Source organism: Platalea leucorodia (assembly GCF_965183815.1).
Source record: "Platalea leucorodia genome assembly, chromosome: 9".
NCBI classification, from domain to species: Eukaryota; Metazoa; Chordata; class Aves; order Pelecaniformes; family Threskiornithidae; genus Platalea; species Platalea leucorodia.
In genome coordinates this window covers 7,340,894-7,364,543 of record NC_138831.1, presented here as the reverse complement: position 1 = coordinate 7,364,543, position 23,650 = coordinate 7,340,894, and the positions used below count along the sequence as shown (strand labels likewise).

At 42.4% G+C, this 23,650-nt stretch overlaps 1 protein-coding gene across 4 annotated transcripts in view; it reads left to right on the top strand.

Annotated features, from left to right (window-relative positions):
* Positions 1 to 23,650, top strand: part of CADPS (calcium dependent secretion activator) — a gene marked incomplete at both ends in the record, with an annotated part of 223,892 nt that overhangs the window by 160,367 nt on the left and 39,875 nt on the right. For 2 of the 4 annotated variants that reach the window (XM_082322559.1, XM_082322560.1), the window contains 4 exons: positions 6,798 to 6,904; positions 12,599 to 12,755; positions 13,751 to 13,892; positions 20,583 to 20,729. In XM_082322559.1, coding sequence (XP_082178685.1) covers positions 6,798 to 6,904; positions 12,599 to 12,755; positions 13,751 to 13,892; positions 20,583 to 20,729 — 553 coding nt within the window. The remainder of the gene's footprint in view (positions 1 to 6,797; positions 6,905 to 12,598; positions 12,756 to 13,750; positions 13,893 to 20,582; positions 20,730 to 23,650) is intronic. The other 2 variants (XM_082322562.1, XM_082322561.1) reach the window with 1 other exon arrangement.

Genomic DNA, 23,650 nt, shown 5'->3' with positions numbered 1-23,650 from the left:
AGCATTTGTGATAAACCACAAAGCTTAAAAAAAAAATAAAATTACATTGCTCAAATAAATATGGATGCAAAATGTGTGAAAACATCAGTCTTTTTATGCGGGAGTGGAGACTGAGGTCATTAATAAATCATGCACTTTAACTAAGGCATGACTACAACCTGTATTTGTGTGCTGCTGAACTGCTGCTTTATTTGTTTCATTCCTTGAAATGGCATTCGGTTGTGTTTAACAAAGAATCGTTATGCAGCTTTCGAGATTTCCTCTTGCCCTTTCAAAGGCAGTGTTTAAAGCAGTATCAAAGTTATTACAAGAGCTTCAGAGATCACAAAGATTTGCCTTGTGCCATTATCTTTCTGCAAGTCTCTTACCAACTGCAGAGCAACTTGCTGCCTGAGGCTTAGATGTAATTCAGATATGAAGAATTCCTCACTAGGCTGAATAATCATCAGAAAGTCAGGAGATCAGGTCTCTTTTCAGTATGTTGAGTTTTGAGAGCTGAGTCTCTTTCTGAGTTGAAAAAAAACCATTTCTATGGATTTTTCTTACTTTTAGGGTAACACATCTTATTTTGAAAGAAAAAATGATATCATCACTAAAATCCCTTTCAGATACACGCAAATTCATTTCATGAATATAATAAAAGGCTGCTTTGCATCGTCCTCAGGCTAAGTCCATTATTCTTTATAGTTATCTTGAGAACAGCAGCTCTTTTTTATCATTTTCATGATTGGCTTGCAAATGAACACACACGTAACACATACCAAAGCCTTTGGCAGGGGTCGTATATTTTTAATTATTACAAGGAAACCATTGAGTCAGTGGCTATGCTTTTAAAAAATATCAGAAGTCAACAATACTCTTCTCCTTTTGCAAGTGTTTCTCACTGTTGCTGATGCGTTAGTAGCTCATCTAGCAGAAATCACGATGCTGAGTGAGAAATATGTAGTTTGAAAATCTTCCAGTCCGTAAAGTCTCACACACACCAAATTGTATGTAATATACATACCCAAAGTAGCACAGATTTTTTAATATACCTGTTATTGCAGGCTGAAGCTTATTGCAAGCACAACCCCAGAATTTGCCAAGTAATTTAAGTGTCTGCAAGTATTTTATTTGCAAGTATCACGCAGAAGGGTAAAAACCTTTGGCAGAAGTTTGTCCAGGAAAGCACTTGGTCAGGTTGTTAGTAAGGAAGAAGCTGCTCCTGCCTCTGATTTCAGTGATGGAGGTGTTTAAATCTTATCCATTTGACACACGTGAGCAATGAATACAAGAGCATTTCTGATGCTAAACTGGCTGTGGTGAGGGATTAGAGAGGAAAAGGACAGGGAAGAAAGAAAAGCCAAAGTGAAACAAAACACACGCGCTGCAGCTGATCGCTGGCATGTGCCGTAAAACCCGTCCAGCATTACGCATCTCCCTCGCTCCGAGCAGGAGCCGAGACACCCCGTGAAAGGGACCTCACGTATCATCTCCGAGACCCGGACCCAGAGAAGCACATAAACTCCAGCGCCTCACGGGGCATTGCAGTCACGGCTCCATTTGTGTTTAAATTTGCGGATGAAATTAATCACTTTGCTTAGCCAGACCTTAATCTTTTAAATTTTTTTGTAATAAAGAGGCAACAAAGAAAAGCGTGGGTCGGGGCTCACGACGTGTTTAGTGCCTCGAGGAAGGGAGAGAGCTCTTCCTCTCCTCTCCTTCGGCTCCAGGTGGTTTTGCAGCCATCGTGCAAGAGCCCTGGATTCGGGTCTGAAAAATTTAAATGAACAAAAGAGCTGAGTATTTATGCAGATTGGGCCAAATCAGAATGACATCAAGAATTTGTTGCTTAACCTGCTGTAATCCCATGTGGAAGCTTGTTTTCAAGAGCCGGTGGCGGCGGGGAGATGCCAGGAGCAGGGGTAAGGCGCTGGGGGGGATCTCTCGCAGGCCTCCCAGCGAAGTGAAAGCCACCCCGGGGCACTGTGCTGACAACTGCACGGCAGGAGCCTCCTCCAGGCTGTTTTGTACGCGCTGCACTAGCGATTCGTGAAGTCCCAGTGCTGCTGCATCTCTTACCTCTTCCTCCTCTTCCCTCTCCGCTGATGACTTTTCCCTAGGACAGAAAACATTTGCAAAAGTCAGGCCCATTTGACACTATAGGGTCTGGATGTCCGTGAAGCCTGAAATCTGTTTTTTGATGGGTAGGTGTTGGTGATGCAGGGGCTGGACTCACATTTAGGGGTGCTTGAGTGTTGCAGCACTGAGAGGCGCAGTGGGATGCAATTCTGGGATGCGATTTTCCCCTGGCTTTCACGCTTTTAGGAGGAGCTTTCTCTCTTTAACTCTCCCAGCTTTGGAGCCCGATGGACTCCCCTGGGTGGCGAGGGGTTCCCACCACGCGGTTGCCAGATGCAGGTGGGAGGAGACGTGCGGTCCCCGCTCCCCATGGTCCCTTCTCACGCGGGGACCTTGGCACAAACTGCTCTCCAGTGATGGGCAGTAACGTATTCGTCCTACATCTGCATGTTGAGCTCAGGAGCCATCAGTGAGCAGCCAAATTGAATTCTTGCTTATGTTTTAAATTAGAGTGAAAGTCATTAGGCCAATGCCCAAAAAGCAGTTATTTTTGTCACTTGAGGCTGAGAGGTTTGTTTCTGGGGACAAAGCCACCCTTGCTAAACACCGAACAAGGATCAGGATGACTCCAGAGATGAACAAATAGATTTGCTTTTCCTGTTATCAGGAAAAATAAAAAAAGCCAGAAATGAGTACCTTGAATCTGAGAGTCTGAATTAAATCATTACACAGCTTAAAAGACTAAAAATATGTGTGTGTGCGTGCGTGTGCCTGTGCACATTGTGTGTGTGTTTATGTACGTATGTGTACCTATCTCTGTGTATGGAGAGGGGAACCAACCTAACTCGTACTCTTTAACTAATGCTTTACTCGAATATTCTTTATTATACTTTGATAAGTGTTATAATTCCTTGAGAATTAAAAGCAATCAGAAATCTACTTTGCACAAGCCAACCGATTTTTTTTTCCCCCGCTGGAAAATACAAGCAAAATGGCAAGGACTTTTGGCAATAGAATGTCCAGATAAATATGCCAGATTCCTTGCAAATGGCATTATTAAAAATAGTCACAATGCTGCTAAAAACTGTTATTAAATGGAATAGAAACTATTGTGTTAATATATTCACAGTATATAATTTATTCTCTGAGTGTATGTAAAAGGAAAGGCTATTTTCTTTGAATTTTTCCTATGCTGATATTGTAAACTATATGACAGATGGGTCAAGTCCTGATTGCAGTATTCTAACATTTGGAATAGCAAGTAACATATTTGATAGAGCTGGCAAGTTTTTATATATGATTCAACCCAGAATATAAAAGCCACTAGAATTCCAAGTTGAAAATAATTAAATGAGCTGGAAACGATCAGGAACCACACATTTTTAAGTGACAGATTTTTTTACATGTTTAAATTGCACAAGAATATTTTATAGCTCCCTTTAACCAACAGTGACGTTTAATTCTAAAATGTGTAATTGATATTTGCAAAGCAATTAATTCCTGTGGCTCATTATTCTATTGCTAAATGTACCTAAGCACTGAGGCACCGACTTAAAGTCATCCTTTTTAGTTCACCTTTTCTGAATTCCAGAGTTTGAGCTGAATTACCCTATTTCAGTTTCCTCACGTGGCTGCATGAAGTGCAGTTTCATACTTGTGTTGAATTTTTAACTTTCTGATTGCACAGTACCATAGGATGTTCGAATCTGCTGACTTCTAGAATATGTGTTGTCAGATGGTGTCATTACCATGTAATACTTCAAGTACCGATAAGCAAAAACCCAGCAGCTTATTCCATTTGTATTTGATCATTTCTGCTTATGTTCCTTTCGAAGTTTCCATCTTTTTGTCACTGTTTATGAAGTCATTTGTGTCTTTACTTTTGGCGTCTCTCTCCGTCATGCACAAGCAGCCCGTCCGTCCAAGCCTAAGCCACCGGCTGGACCACCATCATCTCCTCAAACGCAGACTAACATGATAAATCATATGCTCAAAGGCATGGCCAAACAGCCGCCAAGTACTGTAATAGTCTTCCTTCCTTTTATTCAGTGGTTTTCTAGTCTAGCAGTTGCTTGTGTAGTAGAAAGCTAGTTCTCATGTGCAGCTTTATACAAAATACCTAGCGCGATGTGGTAGGTTTTAGAGATTTAGAGGTAGCATTTATTTCAAAATGTCCACATTTTTTTGTCTAGCAATGTCTGACATATGCAACATTTTCAAATATCAACGTCAGCACAAAATAACATTGTTGTTGCATAACATTTTGCATGAAAACTATAAATATGTATGAGCTTTACATGATGTTGGATGAAATGTTTGATAAGTATATCGTATACGTTTCATGTAACTGTCAGTGCTCCAGCTATCTTAGCAGAATATTCTGATGTATAGTAACTTAACCAGGGAAATATTTAAAATAAGAAGAAAAAAAAATTAAGATTGACATCTGCTGGCTGCCAAAGTTGTATAAGCATCAATATTTTCTTTAAAGACAGCATCTCTGAGCAGTTGTTCTTATTAACACTTTTGTCTTTTAGTTGTATTTGAGAGCAGATCAGTGTTGCAAATGAGAATGGGCCTGATGCTGCTCTGATCAATAGAAAAGCTTCCCCTTGGCTTCGGAGGTGCAGAAACAACCAGAGCTTACTAAGGGATGTGTCTTCGGACTCCTTTTGCCCAAAAAGAAGAGGTTTCTTCTTCTTGTAGTCAGTGAGGTGCTGGACTGAATAGGAGAAAGAATGAGGAGTTAACCAGCAGCTCTCCAATTTCACTATTTGCCCAATAAATTATGTTAAGGGGAACCTGGATTTTTTTTGTTTCCAGTGAGACAAGAAACAAAAGGAATACTGGAGGAGAAACCCCCAAGGCCCCTGTCTGTGGCGTAAATCAGCAAAAATGTAAAGTTCATTTGCATGGTGCTTTACCATGTTACATCTCTCAGCCGAGCTGAGCGCCTGCAATGCCCGACTTCAGCCGACCAGGTGGCTGAGCTCCTCTGGAAACCAGCCCGCGTACCCCTCGCTCAGCACCCAAACGTGACCGTTCTGAAAAAAATGGCTTTCCTTTTTGTGGGAAATTTGTTACCTGTAAACAGGTATTCAGGGAAAACTAGGAGCAGGCAAGATTTTCAGGGGAAGAATTAAGTCCTCAAAGCTCACCGAGCCTTCAGCAAGGCAGGGATTTCTCCTCGGGTGACCCAGTAGAGCAGAGCAGTGCCACCTTTGGGCAACCGCAAGTTTCTGTCCTATCTGTAGAGAAGGCCTAAACACTAGCAAAAAGCTAGTGCGTGCAGAAGGCTGGAGCGAGATGCCCAGCGAGCACCTTGCATGTTGGCACGACCCAAGCTGCTGGCTTAGCTGGGCTCCTTTGGGAATCCCGGGGTGGTTGCTAGTAACGGCGCTTCAATGCATGCACTGCCGGCATTTTGCTGTGTTGGGCACATACGGTCTGTTGTACACTGCTAATTGCAGCGGATCGATTTGGCTATTTGGTTTGGAGTTTTTTGGTACTTCACCCATTTACAAAGTCTCCAGCTTTGATATCATAGAGAGGCCAAAATATACATCGGCGCAGAGGTATGAATTGGCTGGAGTAGCTACCAAAGTGCGATGCCGTTCTTTGCCGTGGCTGCACTAGAGAGCCGGGATTGGCACCCCGAGTGACACGTCTGTAGTTAACGTGGGACGTGCTGCAGCGTGGGGGGATCCCCGGGCAGCAGGTCTCCTGCGCTGCTTCTCCTCGGGGCGACCATCCCAGGGAGGCTTTGCACACCTCAGGGAAGCGAGCCGCGGTGTCAGCTCCTAGAAACCCCCTTGGCTGCACTCAGCCAGCTCTGTCGTTCAATGAAAATGTGATTAGTTTATTTTTCTCTATCTTATTTCTATATTATTTCTAGTTAAATACTCTAAATATACCAGATTGTTACCACCTTGGATGTTTAAAATGTTATTAATAATATAAATTACCTAGAAGAATATAATTTAATTATTTGTAAAAGTTATTTATATTATTTATATTTATATTATTTATATTCAGAAAATGCTGCAAAATAGCTCAATATAGCTAAACACCAAGCTCCAGGATTTAAACTCTTTGGTTTGTTTGCGGGGTTTTTGCTGTAAAGTTGCATCTCTTTTCCCATATAAATCTTACCTATGAACGCCTAGTGGGATTTACCACACTTTCCACTCCCTCCAGCATGCGTAACTCCTTGACCCTTGTGGAGTTAAATCCTGGAGCAAGGCAGACCTGCAATTTTTGCTTTCAGTAGCAGGTGACATTTAAATTGCTCGAGTCTGACAATTTATTAAAAGTACAGACAGATTTGTTTGAACTGATCTTCTTAAAAGGATTTTAAAATAATATAGACATGATTTCTATAATAGCATCATCTACATTGAAAGATACATATTGTTCGTATATTAGTGGCCAGATGCTGTCTTTAGGGAATGCGATGTTCTTATCTGAGCTAATAAAGTGCCGCCATCTCGCCATAAAGCAAAACAACTCTGACAGTATTGTGAAATTTGGAGCTGGAGCACTGTATTTTCATAGTATAATAACGAATGCGGCTTTCTGGTTTGCTCAGTACTAATTATATAAGCATTTAACATATGCATGAAAAGATCTTTAAAGCTGTAGAATATTATGGGATTTTTTTTAAACCTCTAAAATAACTTACTGTACATCTAGCTTTTCATCCTGCCTCCTTTTTAACTCGAGTTCTTGTACTACAGAAAATGTAGGCCGGTTAGTCACACCAGCTAAAAAGTTAGAAGATACAATACGTCTGGCAGAATTGGTAATTGAAGTCCTACAGCAAAACGAAGAACACCATGCGGAGGTGAGCAGCGGTGCCCTGCGAGGTCGTGTCCCCCAGGTCTTCAGCAGGCTCCGGTGGCTTGCTAGGAGCTTTGTATATTTGTGTGATGACTTGCCAACTGCTGCTGGGTTATCTTCTTTAAAAGCCAGAAGTATTCTTAAATAATGGTGCTGGAGTGCGATGAAGGCAAAGTACAGTTCAGGAGGATTGCTTTTGCAGAGGGGAGGGAGGGCTAAACGAGGAATTAATTAAGTTCTGCTCTCCTCTACATCAGTCTGCAGCCTTTTGTACAGCGCCAGCAAGAGCTGAATCTGGCCAGATATGTTCACCACCAACTACATACAAGAGCAAGCCTATCCCCTTTTCAGAAAGGTCGGCTTTCCAAATAATGTCCTGTGTTTGTGCCTCCAGACAGCACTAGCGGGGTCCCTGCAGCAGCTTACTGCTCCTGCTGTCCAGAGCTGTAGCAAGGAAAACCACCACAAACCAAAGCAATTCTTTTTTTGTCCCTTTCTGAACGTTCAGGTTGTTTCCAGGGGTTTCCTTGGGCCCCTGCAGTACATGATTAACTCACCTGGTGTCCTGTTGGCCTCTTCTGCCTTGACTTATTGGGAATACCTCAATTATTAGTCCCGGAGGTTAGGATGAAGTATTCTCTGTTGCTCATTATTTGGGTTATCTAAGGCCTAATACAACTACTCTTAACTCTTCAAAGCACTTTAACAGGTAGATTCATGTTTTAAAACCACTGAAACCATGTCATAGTCAAAAGTAGACCAGAAAATCATGAGGCTTGATCCTGGAAACACTTGACCCCACAGGCAGCTGACATTGCTGGCTGTAGTCCCGCTCTCAGCACGTCGGGACATTTCTGCCCGAGCGAGTGACGTTGCGTACCCATGTAAGTATTTGCAGGATTGAGCCCTGAGTTCTCTATAAATCTGGTGCTCTTGAATACGTATTGAAAAGTTAATCGTTTTAAAATTCAGGGTGAACAGTTATTGTTTATGACTGTAGGTAATGTAACACTCATTCACTATTTTCTCTTTTCCTTCCCATTGATATATATATATATATATACTCACTATATTTTGCATTAAGAGCATTTGATAAATAATTTCACGATCACCTAAAAATCATTCCAGTGTATATTAAATTTGCAGTATAATTTAACTTATTGATAATACACAACAATCCACAACACCCAACTAATGCTTGATTGCATATTTAAATTTCCTCCCTGTTTTTCTACTGTTCATTCAATCTTGGATGATCCTGGCAGGGGAAAGAGGTATGTGACTAAACCGAATGAAACGAGTCACTCCTGTCATATTCCGTGCATGCCCTCTCAGTGCCATGTTTCCTACTGGGATTTTACCCGGGTTGCCCTCGCTTCCGTAACTTTGACCGAGGAATGTAACAGCAACTTCGAGTCGGCTGCTTGCGGAGCTGGTAGCCTGACACAGGAGGGTAAATGTGGCATAGTAGTCCGGTCCATGCATGTAGCAATGGGTATATTTTCCGAGCGCTGCAGTTACATCCCAACACAACCCTACCTGCCTGGACTCTCCTCAGCCTGTTGTTACCTCTGTCGTTTTGCATTCACCCGACCTCTAGTACACTGTGGTGGAGATGGACTAAGTACTACACGAGTGCCTAGAATGGTAGTGGTCTTCCTCTGGTTTTGTCTGTATGTGCCTTGTACTGGATATACAGTATTTATATGTAGAGAGAGAATATATGGGGTGAGGAGTGAAATAAGCTTCATTTTCACAAAAGCGAGGGGGTGCTCGAGAGCGCTGCGTTTGCGCACGAGCTGTGATAACCTGCCCACGGATCACGAGTGTTTTATTCCACTCATCACCAGCACAGGCTGGATGTACAACCAGCCGGGAAAGAGCTGTTTTTAAAATGCAGTTTATTTTGAAAATGGTAGACTTCTGAAGGAAGCGGTTGCAGGGCCGGTCGCATTCAGCCAGCCACGCTGCCGAGATCCTCACCAGGAGGAAGACTCAAAACTGTTCTCCAGCATCTTTTGTGTCGCAAGGTTTTGATTAGAGACAGAAGGTTAATGCCAACATGGATAGGAGGCATCCTGGTCCCTTGTTCTGAACGGTGACCTGGAAGGGTGAAATTCATCTCTCTCCAGAAGCCCGGCACGCTGTCGGTACGTTATTGAATCCCTGTCCTGAGGGTGGCTGTGGCATTTCAGCAGCGTACAGGCAGTTGGCCAGCTCTCTGCACACTTTGAATTGCACCCAAAGGAAGAGAGAGAAGAGGCTGGGTGGTTTATCGCTGATTTTTATTATGCATTGTAGCCACATTATGCTCTCACTGTGCAATGAGAATTGCTGAGGTATTGCGCTTTTTTTTTCAAATTATTCCAGGTGAGGTTTTTTTGACATGTTGTCAATGCACCTGGAGAAGGTTCGACCTGCAAGGTGCGACTCTTTGGTCTACTTTGGATGTTCAGCAGAAAATTAAATTGCACCACTTACTGAAGAAATGCCTTAATTTACTGAAAAGCAACATTTTTTGCAATTAAACCATGCCCCCTTTTTCCCCACATGGACATCCAGGCAGACTCGCTAATGAGAACCCAGAAAATAATACTCAGAGCATGGAAAATATTCAAAAACCATTACAACAGAAGTACCGTGTCTAGTCAGTTGGGTTTGTCTTACCCGTAAGAGAGAAGCAAACCAGCGCAGGCAGAAACGCAGCTGAAACCGTGTGCCGACGTCTGTAACCTGTGAGAGCGGGAGATCTCTGTCACTGTGCCATCTCTCCCATCAGACGTCTCCCAGCTCCCTTCCCCTTCCTCTGGATGACCGACGACAAATGCCAGAAACGATGCCATTCACCTATTTTTAAACTTGTGTTTTCTCTCTCTATGTATACATATGTGTATATGTATATATGTATTTTAACTCTTTGAGGTCATACATATATACATGTGTATCCATGTGTAAAATATACAATAATAGGTGTGTTTGGCTAGAAAGCACACTTTTTTTTCCCCTTTACATTGTGTTTTAAGCAAAGCAGGTAAGTAGATGGTAAATAAAGAAAATGTTACCATCTTGAAAGAGATTTTCAAAGTATGGTGTTACCGTTCCCACCGCCGGAAGGTCCTGCTCATTGAGACTAGGGAGGAGGAGGTTGAGGACCCTGATATAAGTTAGAGACTTATGGAGCTAAAATTTTGCTTTTCCAGCAAAAGGGAAACTGTGACTGGTTTGGGCATGGTTTTTTCCACAAATGATCACATGCTTTTTTTCATAATTTCTCTTAAAAATAGCATTTTTTTTTTCCTTTTTCACGGAAGCAGGTTTTTATTGCAGGACTCTGAAGTGTTTATGTTGGGTTTTGCTGCAGAAGATATTCTTTGGCCTCCCCTCTTTTCCCTCCCCGCCAAATGCCGATTGCTGTTGGTCCTTCGTAGCGATTGCTCTTTGCCTGCAGACCCGTGGGCAGTATCTGATGGGGACACAGCGTGGCAGGCTCTTGGCAGGCAGAGGCACAGCCAGAAAAACCATGTGGGTACAAGGACAGCCCCGGCATCTTTGAAAACCACAGATGAGCCCTGCTACTTTTAAGAGGACCCTCCGCAGCCCCATTGCTCAGCATCCGCTCGTTTGCCACCTGCGCTTCGGGGACAAGCTTTGAGCAGGCATCGGGAGCAGACCTGAGTCTTGATGTTTTCGGTTCCTGTGTGGTTTTGCAGTGGTGCAACACCGCCCGAGGCAGCGCTCCCAGGCGTCCGGCCACATGCTCGGTTGGACACCGGCGCTGGACGTGGGGGGAAGAGCTGAAGAGCATTGCCATGTGTCCTCAGCCCTCTGGGCTCCCTCGCTTCGCTTTTGGCTTTTCCAGAGTAACAACTCGGCAAATGCCCAGGGCCACCATCACTGCTGCCCCTGGGCTTTCCAAGCACCCAGGGCAGGTGTTGCTGCAGCAGTGCCCGATGGCTTCCTCCATGTGCGTGGGGCTGGCGGCAGTTTGCAGGTGAAGGAGCCCGGTGTAGCCACCTTGTCCCCACGCCGTGACCACAGGGACACTGTAACCTGCTGGTGTTGCTGCTCTGGGCACGGCGTTTGCCCAGCCTGCCCCTGGGCACACCAAAGCCGTGCCTTCACGGCACAGCCGCCTCATCCACATCTTCACCCCCATGACAGGGCGGGCCCAATGCTAAGATTAGTTTGGGGGTTATTTGGTTATTTTGGTTATTTTACGTCTTGGATGTGCTCTGGGCGTACAATATCGAGTGCCACGTCCAACCTGTCCACGTCTTCACACCAGTTTTATATCAACTCGCAGAATAATAGCAGGGCAGTATCAGACTGCTTTATATTTTGGGGGAACAAAGGAGTGGAAATAGTCCCAAAGACCCCCTGCCGATATCACTGGCAGCTGAGAAGTCAGGCCAAAATAGGAAGAATTAAAGGGGTTCATGGCAGTAACCTGGTTTTGGGGCACTGCTCCCTCTCCATGGCCGAGGGAACCAGCAGCTGGAGTTGTGCTCTGTGCATCAGTGCAGTTCTTCATCAGTGAATCAAAACTGAACCCTGAGAAAGTGAACGTCCATTCTGCTTATTCATGTCTGCTAAAATCTGCAAAAAATACCCCCCTGACTGGCAATTCCTCTTCAAACTGATTCATCTATTCCCAGTCTTCTCTGTTTCATCTCCAGTCTTGTGCCTATGGTAGAGGTTTCTTTTTCTTGCAAAGTGCCGGAGAGCTGTGTCTTAGATCCTTTAAGTCCCTGAGTAATTTCCTATCACTTCAAAATGACAGCACATGGTCCTAACGACAGCACTTCTCATATTGCATGTTCCCAGCCAGAAGTGATTACTAAACACGCATGCATGCGTTTGCAGCATTCACATCTGAGCCATGTATGATGTGAATGTCGCGTCAGAGAGCCCGTACAGTGAATTTTAAGGACCCATGTGCATGAGAATGAGTTACTTCACTGATATTTTTTGGTTTTCAAGTTTAGAGATATTTTTTTCCTGCCTCTGTGAAAATATAGGCTTGCTGTAGATTTTTTTTCTTTATCTTGGCATGTTGATAATAGAGCTTTGTAATCGGTCTCCTAATCAGTAGCCTTATGAAGGTGGTAGTGTATGGATGTGTGCAGCTAACCATGTAAAATGAACAGTGCTGTAATAACTTTTATTGGTGATGCTTGAAATATCTCTAAAGGAGAGTGTGAGTGATTTAGGACAGATTTTAATGTCTTAGGCTTCTAGTTTTTCAAGACAAATAGAAGTAGTGAATCCAAATAAAATTTAAACCGTTGAAAAACACAGGAGAAAACCCACAAGCACAGTGAAGAAACTCCCAAATTTCTGTACTTTAGAATAAGAATTAGTTGATTTTTCTGATAATTAGCATAACAAAAGATGAATTAAATCATTTATTGTAAATTGAACAGACAAAACCTCTGCCACGTTACAGCTGCGTGCCTTTATGGTGGAGCTCTGACTAGATCCTCTACAGGAAACTTTTGTATTAAAACAGCGGTGCCTGATTCCTGTGATTTGCACTGTCTGTGCAGGCTAGCACTTTAAAGCACTGTTCTCTTTACAATAAAGGTAGTTTCCATGGGATGCACTTTTTTTTTTTTTGCGATATGTGGCCTAACATCTTTCCCTGTGCTGTATTAGAACTAACATACTTCTTTATTATCTTTTTCTACCAACTCTGAAGGCCTTTGCTTGGTGGTCAGACTTAATGGTTGAGCACGCGGAGACCTTCCTGTCACTGTTTGCAGTGGATATGGACGCTGCGTTAGAGGTGCAACCCCCAGACACCTGGGACAGCTTTCCGCTCTTTCAGCTTCTAAACGATTCCCTCCGTAGTGACTGTATGTATTGTATTTTGATCATTTCTTTTTCAGTGGGCAGCTCAGGTTACTGATAATGCTTTCAGCCTCTCCGTACTGCACAGAGAACTGAGATGGGTAGAGGTTTACAGTACATACTCTTTTAGCATCAGCTTGATTTTGTTCCATTTCCACTAGAAAAAAGCACACAGACACCCCTTAAATCAAATGCCTCATTCGAAGGTGAGAAGTTGGACTTTTATTTTGCTTCATCTTCTCAAGTCTCTTGGTAATGGCTGCCTGATAAGCAGGGAATTAGGTACTCTATTTCACTGTCATTAAATGTGTGTATCGTTTTATATGTGTCTACTGCATTTATTTAACATGGAGTAAAACAGTCCCTGCTTTAAAAGATTTTATTGAAGGGAGGAAAATATTAAAGTAAATGGAAGTAGGAGTAGTTCAGAAAAATAGTGCTTTGTGAAATATGGCTCTTCTCCAAAGCACATGGGCCCATGCCTTCAAAACCCGTGAGGATTTGGCACTATCCCCAGTGGTCCCGCCGCTCCCCGGGGAGCTGGTGGCAGAATTGGCGTTGCCTTCAGTTAGGTCCCAGACCGGGGCCCCAGTTAGCTTTCTACAACCACATAAAAAAGCCAGGGACTCATCCTCAGGGAGCAATGTCCAGCATCATGGTAGTGAGTAACCAAAGAAGAGATGATGCTCCTACCTGCAAAAGCCATGTTTGCCATGCTGTATTTCTTACATCCATTTTATTCACAGGAAGTAGTAATGTATTTGTAAGTTTGACATTAATGGAAAAGAAGATTCATTGTCTGTTTATTTGTTTGGAGTAAGAAGCCGTTCCTGCTGTCTTTGTCGTAAACATTGGTGCCTGATGCCAGCTCCTGTTATGTTCTTGAAGTTTCTTCCTGTTCGCTGACAAATTTGTTGTGTAATGAAGTGCCACGCTGTGGTTTGTTACAGAGGTTTTAGTAACAGTGGTGTCTTACTATACTTTTATTTATCTATTCTAGATAATTTGTGCAATGGAAAATTCCACAAACACCTCCAAGACCTGTTTGCTCCACTTGTTGTTAGATATGTCGATCTGATGGAGTCCTCAATTGCACAGTCAATTCACAGGGGCTTTGAGCGGGAGTCATGGGAGCCAGTAAAGTAAGGAAACCTCCTTTGATACAATCGGAATTTGGGTGCAAATGGATGGAGATTCATACAGAGATGAATTAGCAAACGTTAGACTGGACATGCAGAAAGTGCTTTAGATTTTCTAGTTTATTGCTAAAAATAGAAGGCCTGATCTCTTCAGGGTTTTCGAGTTAATGAGGGAAATGCTATTTACTTTTTGAAATGCATTGCTGCCTCAGTTTGAACTGTGTGCCTTTGGACATGGAAGCATGAAAATGTGAAAAACCTTCTTAGCTGGCGTGGCTTTTTGGATCCCATTCTAAAAGGCCTTTCCAATGCTCCTTTTGAACTCAAACAGCTCCTTTTCAGAACAAAAACCCCTTGCTTCACTGTGTTCAGTCCAGCCCTATAACCTGTGTGAATCACTGCTGTACTTATTCTTCCCAATACTCATTTTTTCCACCCACCCCATGGAGGGATAGTGCAGCGTTGTGCTTCTTGCATCAGTCCTGCGACTGATGGCTGCACGTGTCCCCGTGTCCCAGGGCAGCTCTGCCTGGTCCCAGCTCCCTTGCCTGTAGAATTAGGCACGCAGAAACCATAGTGAAACACAGGCGAGATGATTCAAGCAGAATCAATTATTAAATTTGGAGAACTAGGAGTTTACCAGCAAGAAATGAGTAGCCTGAGAAAAACCCAAATTGAACTCAAGAGCTGGTGAATGATAAAAATGTGGCATGTGCTTTGGATTACTGTTGTTATTTCACAGGTTTTGAAGCATTGCTGAACCCTGTCATGCTTGCTCTAAAAAGCCAAGTCAGATCATACAAAGGAAAAGAACTGTCTTTTCCTTCTAATAAAGGTATTAAAAGAGAAAGATCGACCCTTTGCAAGCAGTGTGAGTCTGGTGGTGGCTCAGACAGGGGATTCGGACCAGGTGACCTCTGGAAAGACTATTTTCCCTGCTTTTTTGTGATTCTCTAGGCAAAGTTAAGTGGCACTGCACTCTCAGAGGTTGCTGTATAAAAGAACGTGTGGTCTTTCAGGGCTTTTCACACCAAATATGTTCCGTTTACAAGGAAAAGAGATTTTGTTCGGCAGCCAGCCTCCCATATGCAACCTGGAGTCTGAGTACCCAGGTTTTTTCCTTTCTTTCGTGTGCATCCTCAGCATCCGTAAGGATTCTGCCTGCCAAATCTCAGGCCTTTTCTTGACACCTGATCATCCCCTCTGTTTTGAGTGGGGTTAAGTGGCTGGCATTCAGGATTCTCTCTCACTTTCCATTTGCTGTCTTTGGTCTGCAGGCTAACAGGATTAAAAATCCTAAAAAATCTTGTTTCAAATAAGCAGATGTGACCCAGAAAACATAGAAGAAATAGATCTTTCGAGTAGGAGAATGCCATTTTTACAGCCACTCCTTCAAGCAGAATTGCACTTCGAAGTTAGCATTAAGTTTAGTTTCAGAGCTCTGCTTTAGTAATGAATATGTTTGTATTTCCTTGTCTATTATGAAGTAGAGGCAGTTAGCTCTGTGTACCTGTCCACCTCAGTCAAGCAGTCAATAAGCAATTCGTTCTGCTTTTTTCTTTTGTCAGGAGCTGACATCATTTGGGCTTTTAATGACTTCTGTGGCTTAACTATAGATGTCCATAAGTACTTGGCTGTGGTGCTTGCCTGTCAAAATGCTTTATCCCTGGGTATGCTATTATCCATCATTTTCAAGTTATCTTTGATAGTTAATAAAAGATCTTTTCATAGTTCTCTTGTAATGATTATTCCCTTCTGGAGTTCCAGTTACAGAGTGCTTTGAGCGCTGCAGTTTCAAGCGAAAGCCCAGAATGGACTATCTGTCTTACAGACTTGGGTATTTAAAAGATTTCTTCCAGCAGGAAAGTGGGTGCTTTTCACAAGAAGCTTGTGTCCATCTGGTGAAAAGATGCACTCCAGGGTTGGGTTTTTTTTCACTAGTCGGTATTTTGTTCTTGTGTCTCGCACACAAAAGTGCGAGTTGCAAATGCTGGCTTAACGCGATGTGACCCGGCGAAGGAAGAAACCAGCGGACGCACAGAGGGTGGCACATACTGTGTAAGGGAAAAGAGGGGTGTCGTTCCTAGGACCTTATGACAGTTTGGATGCGCTGTTCAGAACTAAATGTTAAGACATCTTCATCTTTCGCCTCCTGGGCAGACCACCTGCTCCTCTTTGTCTGATCAACAGTGAACTTGCAGAAGAACTCGGGTCAGAGACTTATTTTGTTTGATTTGCCCTCACGTATCTACCTCCTTCTCCCCCCACATGTCCATACTGCAGCACAGTTGAATTTTTGGCCGTTGATTCTCAAATAGTTTGGACCAGCCAATTTCCATCCAAGTCACGGCCTTCCATTGCTGCCTCTCCAGCAGAGCTTTTTGGGGACTGGGAACACTGCAGTATGTTTTTGTATGGCTTCCCTCTGCTTTGAAGAAAGGCCTTCAGGTTGGCCAGAAAAGGTAGATCATCGTGGCTGTCCATTCCACCAAGCTTACTGTTGTCCTGCTTTGGATCTCTACAGTGAATTGTGAGAAGGAAATCTCATTATCTCCTGTTAACTAAGAAATTATTCCACAACATAAAGTCTTTTGAAAGGGTTTCTCTATGCTCGTGCTTGCAATCGAGGCTGAAATATGTAGCCCTCCATAACCTGACCAGATGGCAGTTTGCAAGCATGTATTTCTTCTATTTTCATTGCTGAATACTCTGTACCTTATGCTACAAGGAGTTAGGTATAGAAATCACAAACAGTGAGAGAGATACTGTTAAGTATCGCAAACATGGGGGGAAGAAGCATCGATGTAATGTGCTCATGAGGGCTATGTAATCTGCCTCTGCAGAGCTGCTGAATTTGCAGGGGGTCCGTGCCCTATAGCTAGAGCAGCTGGTGTGCTTGTATGAATCCACGCAGAGAAATGTGGAACACTTGTCCTTCGCACAGTCATCCAAATACGGAGGATACAGAGTAGGTCTGTTCTCTGGTGAGTTGAGAGGTCTTGGAAAAGTAGGGTTTGCAATGGGTTTTTTTTCATGCTAGCTTCTTGGAGAACGCTGATTTATCTTGCAGCCAGCAGACACGTACGTGTGTGTGTGCGTCTCTGTGTGTGTGTCTGTGTTGAAAGATCTTTTTGAGCAAATGCTAAAGCCGGTGCAATGACAACCAGTTTCAATCGCTTGACTAGGACATTACTCATTGACCTATGGCTGTCTCTACCGCACTATAGTCCTGGCTTTAGCATCTATTAATTGCTCACTAACCCTTTGCAAACTATTTATAAATGTATCATTAATATAAATGTAAGAACTTGAACAGTGTGATTATACCAATCATTTTATAAGGCTGTACTACTACAAAATGCTAGTGAAAAATGTCTCCCCTTAAAAGAAGCATCGCTGTAGTGAAAATGAGTATTTTTGTTACTATTCTGCCTGTCAGTCAGAGGAAGAGCACAGATTTGACTGCCTACTTCACTATCAAGCTCTTTGCTTCACATCAAGGCTTTTGTGAAAAGATTTGCTCTTGAGCACTTGCTCAGCCTAGGCAGTAAGGTTGTAAGCATTTATAGTGATGGAAGAGACAGGCGTTTGCATCTTCCATCACTAAATCATTTCAGGCATCCCATAGGAACTGAGCATTTAAGTATGGACAAGGCTCTCGTTTAGCTCTGTTCTGAAGCCAGGAGACAACTCAGTAAAGACACTGTGATTTTTCTGCCCTCATTTCAGTACTAGGGCAGCTCTACAGGAGCAGCCCCTCTGCGATCGGGCTTGTTTTCTGTGATCGGTGCTACCGTACGGTGTGAGCGTTGGGATGTTGTCCAGGGGTATGTTGCCAGTCTGTTTGCGCTGAGAATTTCCCAGCAGACAGTACAGGTGAAAGCCATTTCCACAGCTACCAGACACAAACGGGGGTGAATCAGAAGAAGCCAAGAAAACAAGCAGTACGGCTCCAGAGTGTGCGTCTTTTATCAAACGTATCAGGATCCAGTCCTGAAGCTGAGTCGTCTTAAATCAGACAGCCCTCATCTTGTTGATGCAAATGCCCACATTCCCTGCCTGATGGCTGAGGTTATTTTTAGCCATCTATATTAAATAGGCATGGCTGGCTTCTAGAAACAGTTTCTCATCTTGGACCTGTAGTTTTATGGTCTGAGCAACTGCAGGCTGGAACATTTGTTGGTAATATTAATCATTTTTTACAGGTCTCACTGCAACTGTTAGTCAGATAATTAGATCGGTTGAACCTGCAAAACTGTGCATGTCAATTCAGGAGAATATTTTTAAAATTAGTTACTGTATGTTAACATAATATACTCCATTATTTTGCTGTTTTGTTTTGTTTTAAGAGTACTAACTTATTCTTGCAACATATCCTTGCATCAGCAAAATAATGTGTTGTATAAAAGAAATATGTTTCCGTGTGAATATAGTATACTGTTTACTCTAGAAGTCATATTTTATTAATACAGTGTTTTTATTAATATAACACTGTCACTTCTTGAATTTTAATATTAAAACCAAAGGTCCTCTGATTTATGTATTTACCATCTGGCTAAGTTATTTAAGTTGCTTTTCCTTATACATTTATATGTTGTCCACCTCTTGCTATTTCTTTATTTATTCCATATCAGTATCTAACCACATGCACTGCCATTTCTGAAGATTTAACACTCTCTCAATCACTATGGAGTCTGTGTCTCATTCAATAATCGTATCATCTTAATAGCAAATACAGTATGAATGGAAACAATGGACAGCTTTGTTACGTTAGCAAATTCTCATATCTGCTTACTGCCTAACAGAGAACAAGCAGATAGCGTGAAGTCAAATCTACTAAGAATCATAGAAACAAAAGAAAACAAGAACATACTTTTTTTTTTTTTTCACTAGAAAAAGACTTTGGGTTGTGGTTTTCCTCCCCAGCAAGGGATTTTATTCACAAAGGGAGAATGAGGATAAAGTCTGTTCCCTAAGACTTACCACCAATGACAAGCTGAGCTCTTGCAGAGATGTGGTTCAAATCTTCTGTTGCATTAGGAAACATTTATTCAATATAGCCAACTCGATTCCGTTACTTTGAGTTTTGATATATAAAACTTGCAGTAAGAAATGGAGTTCAAAACATGACTCAAGGAAGTCACTAAGATTTTAATATGCCTTGAAAGACATAGTATATAATTCGATAGTTTTCCAAGAGTCCAGATAATGCTGCCTATACAGTAACTCATTTAATCCAGGGGAATGGGAGAGACCTGCTAAGGTGGCACGTCCTGGTGCCGTCACCGAGAGCAGGGAGGTTTGAATGCTGAAGCTGTGTCCATGCACATCAGTAGAAAAGCTTCCAGTAGCTTCAGCGGTGCAGGGTGAAGCTGAAATCCTGAAGTCCTGATTCCATTTTCACTCAGCCCAAATAATGACCCGGTGAAAACGGTGTCAAAGCATCTGGTTTTGTTCCTCAAATGGGACTGTAAAACCACCTGTGGGTTGTGTCCCAGTGCGCCATACGGCATTACTGGATTAAGGCAGAAACAAGGTACACCTCTGAAACTGGCTTCTTTTCTGTGAGCCGGGAAACATGGGACTTGGGTAACTGAGTTCTCTCTTTGCTGATTCCCAAATCCCATGATGTTTTTCTTTTGCATGTAAAAGATAACTGTGATGAGACACTCGTTAAAACAGAATTAGACCAATTATAACATCTAGAGACCTAGCACACTAAAATACGTCAGGGTGTTTTGCAAACTTTGGGCACGCGGTGCTGTTACACCGCACATTGTTGCATTAAATTAATACACTAGCCCACTTTTAAAAGATCTCTATTTGCATAACAGTTGCACGTCTGAAAATATTTATTGAAGTCATGATGCCCAAGTACACATGCTTCATAAATTAACCTTTGAATGTCTTCATCACCCCGTGATCCACTTCCAGCCAAGAAATATTGACATACCAGTCCTGGATTTATTAAGTGCAATTCATTCACAGTGCAGGTATGTAGAGCTGGGCAACCTGTGGGACCCCTTTTCTCCGCACCCAGGAATGCAAGGGCAGGATCAGGGCACGAGTCTTCGCTGAGGAAGAACCTTGTGGTTCACCATTTCATTGCTCCAGATTCGCACATCTTTGTTATTTGTAGAGTACAAAGCAGACAGAGGTTTTGGAGTGAAATCCCGACCCCATTGAATTTAGTGGCAAGAAGAACTCTTACGAACTTCTGCAGGGCTGGAAATTCAAACTCTGTTTATTGTTTTGAATCCCAGTTCTCTAGTAGGTCTCTTAGTTTAGCTCTTTCATCCAGCCTAACTGAGTGTGTAAGAACTGAGACTCCCTTACGAGAGAGGTTTTTCCACTGCTCTCTGCACTCTGAAATGGTATCAGGACTTGAAGGTGGAGTTATTTTCTGCGGGTGTTTGAGCACTCTGTTAATTTGCTACTTTGTGATTCTTCTTCTTTTCATTCTGTTGTTTTTTTTTTTTTTTTTTTTTAAGTAACTTGCTTTTTATTGCAGACTGCAAACCCAGTACACTTAAGCTTCCATACTCATGCTTCTTTCTGAAATGTTTTGCTTTAGTGTTTTAACTGTCGTCGTGCTGTGAACTTTGCAGATTTGTTTACGAGTGTCACGTGCTTCTGCTACATCTGCATTGTCACTGTTATGGTATTTTTTCTTTCTGTCTGTTTCTTCCACAGGAGTTTAACAAGTAATCTGCCCAATGTGAATCTACCAAATGTGAATCTCCCTAAAGTACCAAATCTACCAGTTAACATCCCACTAGGCATCCCACAAATGCCTAGCTTTTCTGCACCGTCATGGATGGCTGCTATTTATGATTCTGAGTGTGTATTCAGTTCAAATTAGATCTCATTTAAATTTAAAGTAATCTTGGCATGGATATGTATTGTTTGTTTCTGTGCATTATATAAAACTTTAAAGAGTGATACAGTTAATTAGACATTTTCTGAACGAGACACTAGTGAATTTCTGGCATGTGTATTTTGAGGGTTTTTTTTGTATAAATCTTGAAAATTCATCTTACTCCCACTGAGAGTTTGAGCAAGTACCTTGCTTTACAAAACAGCTGTCGACAATGGGACATGGTCTGAACAAGGTACAAACCAGAGAGCTTATAATGTGACATTATGTGTCTCAGCAAAGAGTTTTGTCCAAAAGAGAAGATGAACCAATTTCAATGCCAGTCAACCAATTTCTGTGGACCAGATGTAGATCTAAAAGTGAATCTTATTTAATGGAAGCTCCGCATTTCCCAGATAATAATTTGTGTCCTGATTTTGATGAAACAGAAAGAGGAACATCCTGCAACAATTCTTATTCGTGTTGGGCGAGGCCCCAGAGAGCGATTAGAGCTCCATAGCCATCATTACAGCCTGAATAATGCCACAACCAACTAAAGAAAGATATTTTCAATGTGAGCTTTAGATTATGACCTGGAAAATTGGGCACAGTGTCAAAGCAGTTGCTCTGTAGGAGCCTTGTGCTCCCAGGTCCCTGTCCGAGCGTCCCAGGGTGCACGGGTGGAGCGCAGGGGACACACACCGCAAATCCTGAGCACAGGTTAGGCAAATTCTATTTTTATAGCAGATTTCCCTGGAATGTCCCAGCCACCAAGCAGTGTGGAGCGTGGTACACAGTGGGATCAACCCAAATCTCAGCATTTGAGGTTGCTCATCTCCCGAGATGTCCTAGCACAGGAACTGAGATCTTGCCAGTTCTCCATCCAGATTCCTAGAGGGTTATTTAGGGTTGGCATGGGGTGATCTCAGCCAGCGCTACACAAATATGTTGCTTTTTCCCTACCTTCTCACTTAAAAGAAAAAACTGAAGAAGTCCCCCAAAACTACCCCCGTCATTGTTGCTGAAACACCCTCGATTACATCTACACCTGGAGTCCACCAAAATGCCTCTGCCATTAGCCTCATGCAGGCTTTATTGCAGAGCAGTGGTAACGAACCAGAAGTAAACCAAACACTGATGTTTGATTTTTTAATAGATTTTTAAAACTTTTTAAATATTAGCACGGTTGTTTATGTTTCAAAGCTATACAACTCATATTCATGCTAAGATAGCTATATTAAAGGCTAGCTTAGGCAGTTGTCTGTAAAGAGTACTTGAAAGTTTTAATCTTTCTCTGTGCATGCTTTGTGGTATTGCCCTTGAAAAGATAAGAATCATGTCATGAGAGAAAATTGGATAATCCCTCTGACAATGCTTGAGCATCCGTGGTACATTGCAAGCTGCCTACGTGATTAGAGTAATTGCGGTGCTCACAAGCAAATATTAACAGTACATCCTGGAAATTAATATACTATATTGTTTACTTGCACGGAGCCCTAACCAAAAGTGAGAAAAAGACCAAGAATACTGCTTTAAAAATTTTGTAACCAAATCGGTGTCATAATGTTGCTGTAGTAAATACCAATTATTGTATTTGTAGTATTTCATTATTTAAAACATAAATTCATGCCATTCCAAAACTGGGTTTAGACTGTTAAACCTTATTTATACCCAAGCACAGGTTTGAACCAGGTGAAACTAAAAACTGATGGTAGATGAACACTTGAGACTGTTGTACAAGCTTGTCCTCTGGTTAAAGGAAATGCCTGATTCTTTATCTTTTCGCCTCCCTGGTTTCCTTCTACTCACCCTTCCCCTCCATCAAGGACATGTTACCTGTTGCTTAGTCTCAGATACGTTTCTCCTACAACCGAGACGATTCATTCTTTATCTCGGTAACTCTGTTAGCGCAGGACCCCGCAGGACCCCTCTAGCATGTTGGGACTACGGTTCTCACCTTGCGGTAGCCGTGTATGCATTAGCTCCGATCTCCTCTAGCATTAACTCAATGCAGCTGGCATCTGTCACAATAGAAACACCCTCCCTCATCTGTTTCTATAGATGATGTCAGCACAAGTGGTAATGCATGGTGTGTTAAATATCTTATAAATTACTGTGTTAGCATTAGTGGTATGCGAGGAGGGGGTTGAAACTCTTGAAGCTCCCTCGGTAATTGTTCTGAAAAAAAGTGAGGGAGAAGGAGAGAGGGAGAGAAAAGGGTTATGGATGCATAAATTTCTCTGCACAAACAGAGCGCAATCCAGTTCTGTATTTTTATTCTGTAAGTGGAGGTTTGAGATATAATTATACTGTGAAAAGAGCCGGTGTAGCTACACACTGCAGGACCAAAGACTTCCATCTGGGCAGGGGTGTGGGTACGAGAATATATGCTTGGGAGAGAAATTCAGAGTTTTGTGACAGACCAAAGATGTTGCAAAATAAATTTAAAAAAAATGGAGATTTGTTGTCCTATAGATGCCTTTGCAAGAGGCAGATCTGTGAAAAGGTGCAGCGGTCAATCCTGCCAAAACTCCTGGATTTGAGATGTCTAGTGCCCTTAGCTCAATTGACTTACCGGGATTTTTTTTCAGCTGTTCAAGAGATAAAGCGTGTCCTCGCTCACCACTTGTTAGCACTGTCCCTTACCTGGAAACGGGGCCTCACTGCGGGGGACAAGGCAAACTCAAGCTATAATTCAGAGGGGGGAGAATTGCATGAAACCCTAGATCTTAATAACTGCATACAGTCTAGTATGGCAGTTATTATTGATCGAGGATTTTCTACCACAATTTCTGGCCTTAATTCTTAATAATCACATACCTTAATGTGGTTATTAACTAAGGCTGATTTTTACCATACACACATTCTTCCTGTTAATATGTGTAACTCATAATGTTGTCTTACT